The 14237-nt window shown below is 42.2% G+C and overlaps 1 protein-coding gene across 1 annotated transcript in view; it reads right to left on the bottom strand.

Annotated features, from left to right (window-relative positions):
• Positions 1-4291: 4291 nt before the first annotated feature.
• RGMB (repulsive guidance molecule BMP co-receptor b) overlaps positions 4292-14237 on the bottom strand; it is a 45274-nt gene continuing 35328 nt past the window's right edge. Inside the window, exon 3 of the mRNA XM_086960962.1 lies at positions 4292-6552. Within this exon, the coding sequence (XP_086817088.1) occupies positions 5884-6552 (669 nt within the window). The 3' untranslated portion in view covers positions 4292-5883. The remainder of the gene's footprint in view (positions 6553-14237) is intronic.

The raw sequence follows: 14237 nt of genomic DNA, 5'->3' as shown, positions 1-14237 counted from the left end.
TCAGTGAGGAGGTTAGTCCTCACGGCCACGACGGGAGCTCAAGGCCTTAGCAGCCCTCATCAACACCACGCTATAAGTAGCACCCTCCTCCGAAGCCACGGTAGGAGGAGAGACAAATCCAGTGTCTGGAGAGGTGTCCAGGCCACTGGCCTCCCCAAGGTCTCCTGCCCAGTCCTCTTGAGACTGACACTCCCTGGTCAGAGGGTCCTCAGACCCCTCCCAATCCTCCTCACCCATCTCCTGAGATTCAGGGCCATAAGTGAATAAGGACGGTTCATAGAAATGAAAATCTCCAAACGGCGTCGAGAGCGGCGTCGTCCCGACGTCGGAACCGATTGAGAGGAGGCATCGGGGACGGCGCCGCCCGAGGACGACGCCGGAGGGGACACCACACGGACCGACGCCGGGGGGGGGTCGTAAGATCCACCGGTGACGATCCATCGCCCGAGTTGGGTCCAGCGGCGCCGGGCCTGAAGGCGCCGGGGCTGCTGTACCCTGCAGCGCCGGGCCCGAGGGCACCGGCGGTGTCGGGATCGTGGGGCCCTGCGGCGCCCGGCGCCGGCGAGGCCAAAGCACCCGACGGCGTCGGGGTCGTAGCCCCCGACCCACTAGGGCCCCCAGACGGGTTCACTGGGCCCAAAGGCGCCGCAGAACCCGTCGGAGGAGAAAGGGACCTCATGGCCATGAGGAAACGCTCGATCTCCTCCGTCGTTGCGTTAAGCCCAGGGACCGGGGGGTATGGGGCCGAACGCGGCGCCCGCGACTCCCGAGGAGCCGCGTGGGCGGTGTCACCCGAACCCCCGGCCGCATCGCGCGAGTGTCGGGGGGAGCCAAAAGAGCGATGATGTCTCTCCGACATCTTATGCTTCTTACCTGACGACTTGGACCCGGAGGAGTGGCGCCGACTCCCGGAGCTGTGACGGCTCCGTCCCCGCGACCTGTCCCTCAACCTCCTGTGGGACCGGGACCTCACACGGCACAGGGCCGACTGGCGGATTTCGAGTCGCCTGCGGGACCGCTCCCGCCTGGCCTTCCTCGAAAGGGCCCGACAGTCGGAGCAGGCCTCGTCGTCATGGTCGACGCCCAAACACATCAGGCACAAGCGGTGGGGATCCGTGACCGACATGGTACGGTCGCACTCGTCGCAATGCTTGAATCCGGGCATCCCTAACAGCACCTTCGGAGTCGTAAAGACTTCGAAACGGATCAAAAGATCACAAAAGTTTAGTCAAAAAGTGACTAGGGAACTGCTCTTTCCAGATCTGCACTGGCTGGCGCGGAAAAAAGAAGAACTGAAGTCAGCACGCGGAGGCGGCGTCTAAGTACTCCAACGACGTCATCACGGCGCCGACGACGGACGGGGAGCCACAGACGACGCCTACCGACGCGCAAGGGTACTGCTACGCAAAACTTTCCGAATCCAGTCTGGCGCCTGGGGATATTCTAAGGTAAGGAATCTATCACTAACGTGTCTCTTTCAGATTTGTGTTCCACGTTTGGAACGATTCGTGCAGATGACGCTTGGAACCTGCAGGCAGTGTCTGTGCCTTCCCTGTGGCATCTGGACGTTTGTGCCATTTTGGGCTCTACATATGGGAATAAAGAAGTATTTACACCTACTCGTCTATATTTCCTATATTGTCGGTTTCCTTCCTCACTGCCCCCATGCAAATATGGAAAGAAAAAAATAAAGAAGGTGGTCATCCATACATGCCTGGAGGCATCAGCGCTTTCTTTTTCTCGAACAGACACTCAAATGCTAGTAAGGTGTGGCAAATATGTAAGAAACCTGGAAGATCTACTTTTCCGTTGCCCAGCCCTTTCCAAATCTGCTATCGCTGTTCAAAAATTGATAACTGATTTCAAGGTGTGCCCTAGAGTTTTATCAATACACCAAGTCCTTTTAAATGGGGTTGCCTTCATTTGCTGTTTTTTTTCCTTTTACACCCTGCATGTTCTATCTTCTTCACCGTCTCTACACAGGGTTTTGGGCTGCCACCAATGCCTGCGCTGCTAAATTACTCTCCGTACTAATCTATTGGCATCAAAACTCACATTATTCATTTATTAAAGAATCCATTTTATAAAAGCTAGTTGCCTGCCGTTGGTCGAGCATTTCACTGACATAGCAGGGCAGACTGGCCATTGTAGAAGTAATGGCAGGCTATCACACTCTCTAGGTCCCTGATCGACAACTCCTGAACATGGCCAAGGGAATCCGGTCCTTACTGAACAAGTGCTCCCCTCGATCCGGCCCTACTTGACCTTCGGCCCCGGCTTCGCACTTGGAACTCCCCCATCACAAACTTGTACTGGTCATTCTCGCCACCTAGGGGCTAACCTAACACGGTCCGAACCTTGGCATCGACATTCTTACAAGAAAAAGATGAACAATAGCTGCTGGTGTAACTTACGTTTTAACCTCAACCCAATGGTTTTATCTTTTAGTAGGGATATTGCAGAAGACTTTTTTAGGAGGAATGATTTTATCCCAATACATTTGAAGCCCAGTACTACTAATGAACTTAAGGTTGTTTCATTGGTGCTATTATTGAAATGGTTTTAAGTAACTGTGCAATAAATAAATTTAAAAAATACACTCCATTGTGTCAACTTCATTAAGAACATCTAGTGGAAAGGTGTTCCGCAGTCTGTGTAGGCAGCAAGGAATTATTCAGCATTTAGGACCATTAATGAATGCAGAATGGTTTGTCGTGTCTTTCTCAACCCATTTTATTATTCGGTAACCTGCTAGAGAACCACAAAATTGATTCAGTAAGATATTTTTTCCTATAAAAAACGCCATTCCTGTGATATTGCGAATCACATGCTTTGTGATTGCAAAAGTGACTTTGTACATCAGTCCGAAAATCTCTAAATATATTTCGGCAGCCAATCGTACTCTCTGTAATCTAATTGTATTATTATTGTTAACTTTATTTCCAATGCACACAATTACCTAGAAAATGCATCCCGTCACTAAAACTTAACCGTACCGCAACACTTTTTCCTAGCAATTATAATAACTTGAATTCAGTTTTCTTAGTTGCATTGGGACTTTATTGCACTATAAATACACATCAGTGTTCGCCGATGCACCAACCTGGATTCAGTTGTGTGACCGGTTGCACACACAAACTTCTGAAGTGATTCGTTATGCGAATGAGCTTTTAGGACAGAAAATAATGCATCTAGCACAGATCATTTACTTGAGTGTGTGTTATATTTATTTACTTGAAGGTAAAAGGACAACAAAGTAGTTGTATAATATTTTGTTTTTCTGTTAGCCACATTTCTGACCTAGTCTGCTTTGCACTTAGCCTCGTACTAGGTATTTCTCAGGTTCTCTTGTGCTTTAAAACACGCAAGAAAATTGATTCGGTCATTGAGGCCCGATGTTCACAGCAGCCCAGCACAGAGTAGCCAAAGAACGTGTGCGTCTTGGAAGCTTCACCAGCCCGGGCAAAGACACACAACGCAGGGGGTAGAGGGTAGTTTATGCATAGCCCACTGAACTTATTCACCCACTGCTGCGGTGTAAGTGTGCAAAGTAACAGTGCAACCCACTAAAGATGCTTATGCACCAAATCCTCATGTATCATCCACCAGGCTCAGCACAGTGCAGCTCTTCGAAGCCAGTAAATGCCTTTCTTCTCCAAAGGTTCAGTAGATGCTAGGACTGCAAACTCTGGGCATTAGCTTGCCTCATCTTCACTAACGGCCCCACCAGACCGCCGGGGATGCCTGGTCTCACCCTGGAGATACCCATTAAGGGACCATCTCTCAGGGAAGCCAGGAAGGGTTTCGCAGCGGTCGAAGCGCCTTGGGACCCTCCGGGTAAGTAGTGCGCTATATAAATGCCTATACATTTACATTACATTTACATTTACAACCAAACAGCGCATTACTGCTGAATCGCAAGACAAAAAATAAAGAAAGGAAATCTGAAACATTTCCCAAAAAGGGGATGGGAGTGGAAAATAGTTTTTCTCGGATGAACCTGGAAAAACAAATAAAAGCGTTTTGCCAAAGCACACACTAGAAAGTGAATGTGTAATCTGAAGGAATATGTTTACCTGGTTGGCATAAAGCAAGCTTACTAAATAACAGCGCATATCCCATCATGTCCCGCAGTAAAAAATGCTACTAGTTAAATACAGTCCTAGAATCGCTTATTTGTGCTGACTTTGTAAGGAGTCAGCGGTTTTGTGCCTGGATGCTTAAGTTCCCAGGCGTACACCATCACCTCAGCATCCAGTAGGTGTCACTAAAGTCACATTTCAAACGCACAACATGTATGAAACTTTATTTTTCACCATAATAACTTATAGGAATATTTTTCACACTATAACGATTTTAACACAAGCGGATACCTATTGCTATAACATCGAACTTCAGCATTAGTCTTTGCAAAGACAGATACAGAGGGGTTTCAGAGTATAAAACACACATTTGAAGCTATGCAAAAAGGACAGCTTTTATTTTGCGTAGGAAACAAAAAAAAACTATTCACCCTCTGCTCAATCTATCCCAAGAGCATTTTCTTGCTTCAAAATAACCATGTGTTTGGCATTATAGTCCTCCTGGCTTTTGTCAACTGACCTGTAAATACAATTTTCGCAAGAAATCTCGGATCAGAAACAAGAAGGATTACTAATTTATTTTTTTAAATGAGCTGAATGTGTGCCAAAAACAACTGAATACAGACATGAACGTTTACTTCTGTTTAACCTTGTATAGTCACATTTCTTTGGGATACCACAAACTGCTGGAGTTGGACACTGTGGCATTTGCACTAGTCAAGAAATTGTCTAACGTAAAATATATTAGCCCAATCGATAGTGGCATCTCTTTCTTGAAACCATTATCTATTTGCTCATTCAAAGCGATCCTGATAGAAATTCAGTATTTAAAGTAAGCGCTGCTCTTCGAGATCGTAGGCAAAATTATTATTATTTTTTTTTTTTTTAAAAAGACAAAAACAATTCTTATCTTAATGAAACATAACTCTGATGCAAACATTCACAACTTGCATGAGGTCTTAAAATCAGACAGACAAAATATCCTTCTGAACAAAAATGTCCAATTAACTCCACTCTAGAGGACAATGTCAATACGAAAGGATCCAACTGGCAGTTCTTGACCAGATGTTTTCCTTTTGTGTTTTTCCGTGTGGTCAACATACTAATTGTTGAAAAGAAAGACTTAAAGCTAAGAAGTCTCTAAAATCTTCATTAAAATTCAAAATGTAATAGTACCATGGGAAAGCACGAGCACAATATATCAATAAAGGAGGAAATAATCCCTCTGAAACAGCAGAACGCAGACTGCTGAAAGGACAGTGCAGCAAACTCGGCATAGTTGGCCAGCTAAACTGGACTTCAAAATGGCACAAGAAAAAAGCTCTTTAAAAAAAAAAAAGTTTAAAGTGAAAATTCACATTTGTCAATAAAAAGAACACAGATTCTGACCGAATTGTGAGTCTGTCATTTTAAGGACAGAAGTAGGGGTGAGTTTATTTTAGAGCTCACCATGTACAGAATGCTGCCAGCCAAAAGAACACCTGCAGGGAGCACTGTGGGAGTGTGGTGTCTGCTTCTTATGTACAATTATACATATTTCCCATATAGATACAGGCAAATATTTTAATTATATAAAAAATAAAGTGCTTTCTAAAATGTCCCAATGAAGAGACATTACAAAACATTCACACACTGCAAAACATTTACAATTAAGGAATACTACATCCAACATACACAAAAACAATGACAATATGTACACTCCCCATCATATACACAGTATATACATATATGCTCTTATCTTTACTCAATATATTATGACAATATATATATAAACTTTGTTTATAGACAAAAATCATGAAACCTATGAAAAGGCAAGGATTAAGCACACAAGTCCGAGACTGATCACTGGCGATGCATGGTTACTGGCAATGCGGTCGATACCATTGTTTGGGAAAATATGCCACAGCTCTCTTTTTGGATGGAGTACCTTCAGGTCTTCCAATGCACTCCGAGCAGCTGCAGTGAAATTAGCATCCCCAGTGGTAAGTAGATCAAAAACACAGCTGTGAAAATAGATGTCCTTCACTCTCATAGTCTCCAGACACATGGTTGTGGCAGTCTCCAGTGTGTAAAAAGACTGTGTCTGAGCAGCGGCAGTGTGAAGTAGGAGAGGCCCCTTGATAGGTAAAGGCAGGTTTCCCTGGTCATCAATGCGTTCGCTGAAGGGGCAACCATTCATGCAAAGCTGAAGGTCTTGGCTTTCTTCATAGGCCATTGCTAGTTCTTCAGGCATACTGATTGCCATGGTTAAATAGCGCCCAAGTTGGCGCACAAACACTGTGGTTCCTATGTACTTGGCATGTATCTCTATATGCCTGCCACTGACTTTCTCTACAATGCGCAAGCTCTTGGAGTCCCCATCACGTCCATTTGTGGTGCCATCCACAAAGGCTGCAGGCAAGTCATCTGTCACTGCCAAGTACACTTTCTGATCTGTACAGTCTTGGTAGGATTTGAAGATAATGGTAATCTGGAAGAGAAAATCAGAATTAAATGAATTTGTAATGCTTGCAAATAGTTCTCACCTGTTCTTTGGAATAAGATGTGGTTAAGATGACCCCAGCAAATATAAAACCTATGAACGTCAAACCATGAGCGAGAAAATGACACTACTTTGATAACATTTGTAATCCTTTAATTATTCATTTAAACCCCCTTTCCGAACTTCAGGGTGCTTAAACTAAACCTATCAGTGATGAGCATATTAAAATTACTATCATATGTTGTCATTTGTACTATTCTTGCTCAAAACAACTTATGCTGGCCACAACAACAGCCATGTGTGAAAGGATTTGAAAATGAAATGTTTTCAGTTCTTCCCATTCTACACAATCTCAGAGCAGTGGGGAGGTGGAGAGAGGGGTGGAAAAAACTATGGAAAGAGACCCATGAGCTAACAGATTGTATGGAGGTTCTCATTCACAAATCCTGCCTCGTTAAATACATCCTTGTCCCGAGTCAGGTCAAAAACAAATATATTTATTCGGAAATGTGTCTATAAATCGATGCTTAACAACAATACAATAACAGTAATGAATCCTTCATGTAATAAAGATCAATAACATAGAACACAGATTGGCCAAATACAGCACAGCTCCACAATTTCTAAAAACTCTGGATAAATGGAGAAGCTCCTACAATCAGGTGTTTAAGGCCCACTAATACAAAACTGTAAGCCAATTACAATCGAAATAAAAGTGCTCGTGTCCCTCTAAAAGGAAAGAAAAAAGAATCAAATAGTTGTAGATGGTTTTTATACAAACGTGCTTGGCAAATTCATGGCCCTTTTTCAGTTGGCAAAAACGAATATAAACTATTCGTTAGTTAAGACCAATATACAGTTCAAACTGATAACATTAGTTAAAATATCTATACCCAATACAGTCTGGACTAAAACTTCAGATCCTTGTTTTCCCTCAATATCACCACCACAAACAACTACCTTGTCAGAGAGGACACAATATCAATTAAAGCATTACTCTCCAACATCCTTAAAGCACCTTTGCCTCGAAGCACACTAAACGTATAAAAAAAAACACACGAGTATTGGTTAAGCTAATAGGTATGGTGTTGGCTGCGACTGTTTGCTTTACCAATGCTCGTTTTGGTTTCTCATGGCTTTTGTAAAAACTTACAGTTGGGGGAGCAAATATCCTTTCGCCAATATTGAAACAATTATTCTGTATTTAGTCTTTTTTGAAATTCAATAAGCATACAATGCCATAGTAATCCGTTGGGCTGAAGGAACTACTTTGACATGGGTGTCTTCCTACTCCCATTGAAGACAGACAGTGGTTAAAGTAGGATGACCAACTGCACCAATGCTGTAGTGGGCAAAGGAAAAACGTGGATGACAACAAACCAAAGGGTAATGAGGGCTGGCTGAAAGCTCCTATAACTATATAAAATAGAATTTCAGAAAAATCAAAAGGTCTTGGATAATGCTAGACCTCAAAAAATGACCATGCCATTAACAGTTCTACCCCTTTAGAAGACGACACAGTAAACTGGCTATTTGTCCTCCAAACATAGGTAGGCACTGTGTCATGAAAAGCTGTTTGCTATAAGTTTGGCTTAATCGATGTAGAGAAACCTTCCCTCCAGGGCTTTAAGTAGGATGAAAAAAGTGGAGGGTCCCAGAAATAGGTGGGACTTCTATAATTAAGGGCGGCGCTTAAACATAAAAATTAAAATTTAATTTGCGTAGAGTGCCACCCTAACCACACAGTTCAATAGATTCACAACTGTAACTGGCTCTGTGACCATTGCTCTATGCGCTGTGCTGAGAGGCCAAGTATTGCATAACCACGTATTCTTAACACCTTTTTGCCCCCGAAATGCAATGAAAGAAACTTGCACTTCCTTTAACCAAAACTCAATCGTGTCCCATTATGAAACATCTGGATGCTACTCAATTCAAATCATGCACGAGACAAGAGTTTTATGCTGCCTGAAAAAATACAGTAACTCAACATTCCGGAAAATAACTTATAGGGAATGCAAGATTAAGTAAAGCTTGTCAAATAGAAGTAGGAAACACCGATTACCTTAACGTTTTTCCACCCATTGGTTAGAAATCGAACAGCTTTTTTTCATGGACAGTTAAGAACATGAATACAGGACCCGAAAGGGACAAGTTTCAATGTCCGTTTTAAATCACTACTGGTATAGGGGCACGGTCCACTTACTTAAAGCCATGCTTCCGTATCAGCGTAGGCATACGTGAAATACAGCAGCAGTCTCTTGCCACAATAGTTCGCATAAACGAAAGAGCGATACAAATTAAATGCGTCTTTGAAAGAAAGGATGAATTGCATAAGAAAAAAGCGTAGGGTTTTAAATACTTCTTTTACCAACAAAAAAATGCTCTTTCAAGTATTTAGCCTTTTTACTTTTTGGGAAAAAACGTTTTACTCAGAGGTTTTTCACTTAAAACAAAATTAAGATACTGACAAATCATTTCAATATATATTGTTTAAAAAAGTATATTTAAACATGAAATCCTTGTAAGCGTTCGGCATTAAACAGCACCATCAAAAAGAAGATTTTTAAAAAAAGTCAGCCTCAACCATAGAATAGTTGGCCGGCCAACCAACCTACAACAAGCTAGCGTGTTCCCAACTGATATCATGTGTCAGGAATTTTCCAACAGCTTCTCGGCTGCAATCAGTTATGCAGCTAAATGAAACCAGCTGCAGCCTGATCATGATAATCTTTCTAGGCTGCAATTCTTCGTACATTCATCACAGGCAACAACATTTGCACTGGGAATCATCAGTGTACCTTGCTGCTGCCAAAAAATGATGGATCCGACCACATGGGAGCTGAACTTTATACATTCTCAAGCAGTTGCGTGCAGATATGAGATGTGATCCATTTTACCTGGATATGGGCACCACAGCGGTTTTTGAAATAGGATGGTTTAGCAGAGCACAGTGGAACTGAAGAGGATAAACCATATTTTATTCATAAATATGAACAGCAAGATAGCGATTAGACGCTTATGGAGTCTGCCCTTTGAAATCCAGTTATACTAATAATCTGTAATCCGAAAAAAAGCTAACCAAAGTTCTGAAGGGGAGAAAATAGCCTTTTTAAATTGTCACATTTTGTGTTTTAATTTCTTTTATTATCGTTTTTATTTTGAGGAATGACTGCTTTTATTGCGTTTTGCTATGAAATACAGAATATGGTTGGCAATGGAATCTATGCAGAAGTGGAGTTTCCAAAATTATCTTTCAGGACTTAAAACATTCATATTAGTTTAATACAAATAGGGTCAGTCAGGAGTTCTGCTAAGCCTTTTTTGGGACCCTAAATGTGACCAGTTCTCATAAAAAGTCCACTCACAGAAAAACCTGCAATATATCAAATAATAAAAAGTTTAACACAGATTCAAAGTAGCCTTGTGGAAGCAGTAGGAGGGCAAAAAAGTGTTAGCTAAATACTCAACTAAGGAGCGTTTTTGAACTATTGCTAAATGAACTACCACCCCTGCTCCTAATTCTGCCACAGGCAATGAAGACTTCTGTAATGCCTTGGCAACTTATAATAAAAAAAATAATGAAAAAAAATAAAGTCAGGACATCTTTGATCGCTTTTCTGCCAATAGCCAAACTAGCAAGCAGCCCCGAGCACTGATCCCTTAGTGAACGACAATCCCAGCTCCTTCAGAGAATGTACCTGTGTCAGCAGCATAAGTCAGACAGCGGATTAAGGTTGCCAAGTCAGGATCTCCGCTTGATCCTTTCCCTCTCACTATTCAGATGGCACCAGATATTATTGCTGGAAATTTTGCAAAAATCTTCAATGCAATGTTCCTTACAGGCAAATTTCCTACGTATTGGAAACGGGCCTCAGTCCTGCTACTTAAAAAATCTATTCTTGAGGCCTCCCCCTCCCCAATAACCAACTCCCTCCCCTCCCCCCCGAGGAAATCAGATCCACTCTGGACAGGGCAGGCAGAGCAGTCCGTGTCCTGTTGGACTTACCGGCGGTTTTCGACATGGACAATAATAAATGTTTGGTCAACCGGTTGAGTAAGCTGGGGGTTAAAGATTCTGCACTAGTACTGCTTCCGCCCTTTCTAACAAACAAGGTTCAATCTGTAACCTTGGGCGACTTTACTTCAGAACCGTACACTTTAGCTTGTGGTGTTCCTCAGGGGTAATCATTAAGCACATCCCTGTTTATTATATAGGTCACCGCTCTGGTGGTGTTAATCTTATCATTTGGATTTTCATTAGTGTCCTGCACCGATGACACCCAAATTGTGGTGTTCTTTCAAACAGTGATCAGGGCATAGACTAATCATTTCGAAACTGCAGGTCTGCAGTTAACGATTGCACGGGCAAAAATTGCCTTAAATTTAATTCAGCCAAAACAGTGTTGATGTCTGGACTCCTTCCTGGTGGCCGCAAGACTTCGGAATTCTCCCAGGCCCAAAATAATAAAGTAAAAAACCTTGGCATCATTCTGGATGATGAACTTACCTACAAAATCCAGGTCAGTGTAGTCATTTCTTCGGTCAGCACTTTACAAAACTATAAAGAAAATCAGTCACATGATCCCATTTGATCTATTAAAAACAGTAGTCCTTGGACTAGTTCTCTTGAATGGACTACGCTAATGGAATTTATATAAATCTGCAAATACAGTTGATCTCCAAATTACAAACTGTGCAGAACTCGGCAGCCAGGATGCTCTTAAACGTACACAAAATTTCATCCTGTAACCCAAGCTATTAATGACCTTCATTGGCTTCCTCTAAAGCAGAAAGCCATTTTCAAAGCACTCTGCATAGCTTTTAAGCTCTTAGCTGGAACAGGCCTGGACTACTTGAAATACACCTTCAGACTTCAATCCCGCTCTGGAAAATTGCGGTTCCCCCTCGTAAGCTGGTATCTTGGGGAGGCAGAAGTGTTATTAGAAGCACCAAACTGTTATAGAATCATTTGCCTCTGGATATAAAAGCTGCCCCATCTCTCTTGACCTTCAGGAAAAAAAAATGAAAACATGGGTCTACACCAACTAAGTGTGCTCCACCTTGGTCACAGGCTAGTGCCAAGACGCCTCAGGGTATAAGATTGCTCTATGAAACCCAGAAATCAAATCAAGATTATTGGCACTTTAAGGCAGCACTTCATACATCCACTGCCCCCAACTCCCCTTTAAAATTGGACTTTTGCTGGGGTTGAGGGGAGAGTTTAGAGATGGATTACTATTCCATCCGAAATCTCAAATCAATTTAATTTCAAGTTTATTCTTTTGTTGCAACTAATGCAATGCCATTAGGAGGTTTTCAGCATGTACAGCAGAACCAGATTAAAATCAAAGTTCCAGATTCTTTAGATTACTGAGTGCGCATAATTCAAAATGAATAGGCGTGTGGTCAGGTAGACTCCTACATACCAAAAGTGGAATCAGATTTACTAATGGGATGTTAATTGCACTTGAATAGAGAATTCCGCCATTAGTATGGGGCTGTTGCACTGTTTGTTAGCTGTCTAGTGATGAGGAGCACACAACTCCATGGGTTTCACTTGTGTGAGAGGAGCAGATGCAACAGAACACCATATTGTGGTACCAATTTCGAATTTCTTCCACTAAATCCTGCATTTCATCTGTGCTTTATGCATATCTGGTGTCTTCTGGCCACAAGCGGAGGAGGTCCTTGGGTCGCAAGTTACCATCAGTTGTGTTTCCAAGTTTATGGCAGCATTTGCCAGGCCACCTGCAGGAAAGGTTGAGATGTCAACCCTGAGTAGCCTAATTTTCCCCCATGACCAGTCTCCTGCATTTTAGGCCACAGTGTCCCCTGGAATAGAAGCCTGGAGGTCCGACTTGGCAAGTGCTGGCTGAATGGCAATACCCCATAAAGCAAGGTGAAGATTGAGTCTCTTAAGTGTCCAGTTGGAGTAGGACCAAAAAAGCTCAGATTTAAGCGGATCGAGAGTGTAGTAACTAACGGCTTGAACATCAAATTCAGCAAATAACATTTTTTAAAGTGATCCCAAAAAGGCAGAGTCGGATGAACATGTGAGGGGGGTATAAGAGCAAAGAATCATCAACAGAAGTGTCAATGAATGACTACCATAGTGCATACTGACATTTCCTCTGGGGAGTAGTAGAACGTGCTTGACAAATATTAAAATTACCGGCCGAAAATAGGGAGGTGCACCGACACGGTTCTGGATGAAATTATCACTAGCTATACCTTTGTCAACTATTTCCTAGAGCAAGGATGAGGGGACAGCACAACTGGTCGTATGACAGGTCCTCCTTTCGACAAATGTCTTGTAAATCGACCTTTGGAAAGGGCCATAAATGTGACTTAAATATCCAATACACCACATAAAAAGATGACTTCTTTCGTACCAGCTTCTTCAAAGACACCTTCTCTCTTTGCTGTAGGACATCAATCCTCCATCAGCTTTTCAAACCAATTCTAATCAATTTTTAAAACCTTGCTACTTTGAGAAACTGGTTTATCCACTCCCTAAATGCTCAGGCTTCGGATATTAAAGAATAATGGTTAATGGCAGCCAAGTGCAAGGCATTCGGTCATCAAATTTACCATGTTAGTTTATACAAAGCCATTGAACACATGCAGCTATAACATTTTAACAATGTCTGACTACTGAGAGGTTAATGACGCGAAGAATGAGCGAGGTGAACAGGTGTGCCAAAATAATAATTCTTTTACCGCCAAAAATCAGCTTAATCTAAGAATCAAATAAGAAAAGATTTCCAATGCGGTGCAATTTGTTCATTTAACTGCCTAATCCCTTGATGCATGTTGCCTAGTATAAGTGAAAGGAGAACTATCTTCCGCTGTAGTTGTTCACCTGTAAAATAAAGTTACAGAAATCATAAAAACTGCATACACTAGATCATGCAAAAGGTGTACAGAAGTAGCAGTAATACCAACTAGGTGTCACTATTCAGTTAATAAAAAGGGGGGAAATAATTATTTAAGAGCACTGATTTTAGAAAGGTTCATCAGTGTATACGAGACGGTGTTGGCCATACTTCTTTTCCAGTATGCTAGCTTTAAAATCGGCAAGGCATTCAAAATATGTTCTGAGTACTCTAATGAATCATTCAAACACATTTTCCATTTAAGGTTACTCGGTGGAGAAGGCCAAGAAAGCACTAACTTTGGATCATACAGATTTCAAACTTCAGGTTTAGGGTTTCAAAAAGAGGGTCGATATTATCACACTGCTCTTGAAAGGTTATAGTAGAAAGACATGCTCTTGCTAGAAGAGGAAGCCAATCTCATGCTGATATATGAGGTTTTCCAGGAGGAAACAGACTTTTTTTACCAATTGAAAAGTAAAGACTTGGAGCAAGAGAGTTACCAATGACCAGCATAGCCGGGTTTGCTTACAGAAACTTTATTAGGCATGGCTAGTCTAGCCTTTCACCCTGGTATCATGCCATTTCGTTTACAAATTTGGACAGTCAACACAAACCTAGGTCAGAAGGCTGATTAGCTCTTCTGCAGAAGAAGTAGTGAGGCTATAAACCATGCTTCGGAGAGCTTGGGTTCAATGCCAGAAGTAAATGGTAATTCTGCTGGGCAATTAAAGCTGTTTCCTGCTACTCCCGCGCATAAACCAAGCTGATGAGCCCAAACAAGGCTATACATCA

This window comes from Lissotriton vulgaris, chromosome 3_1 (genome assembly GCF_964263255.1).
Source record: "Lissotriton vulgaris chromosome 3_1, aLisVul1.2, whole genome shotgun sequence".
NCBI lineage: Eukaryota > Metazoa > Chordata > Amphibia > Caudata > Salamandridae > Lissotriton > Lissotriton vulgaris.
Note: the sequence above shows the minus strand (reverse complement) of the source record. Positions and strands in the feature narration are given on the sequence as shown.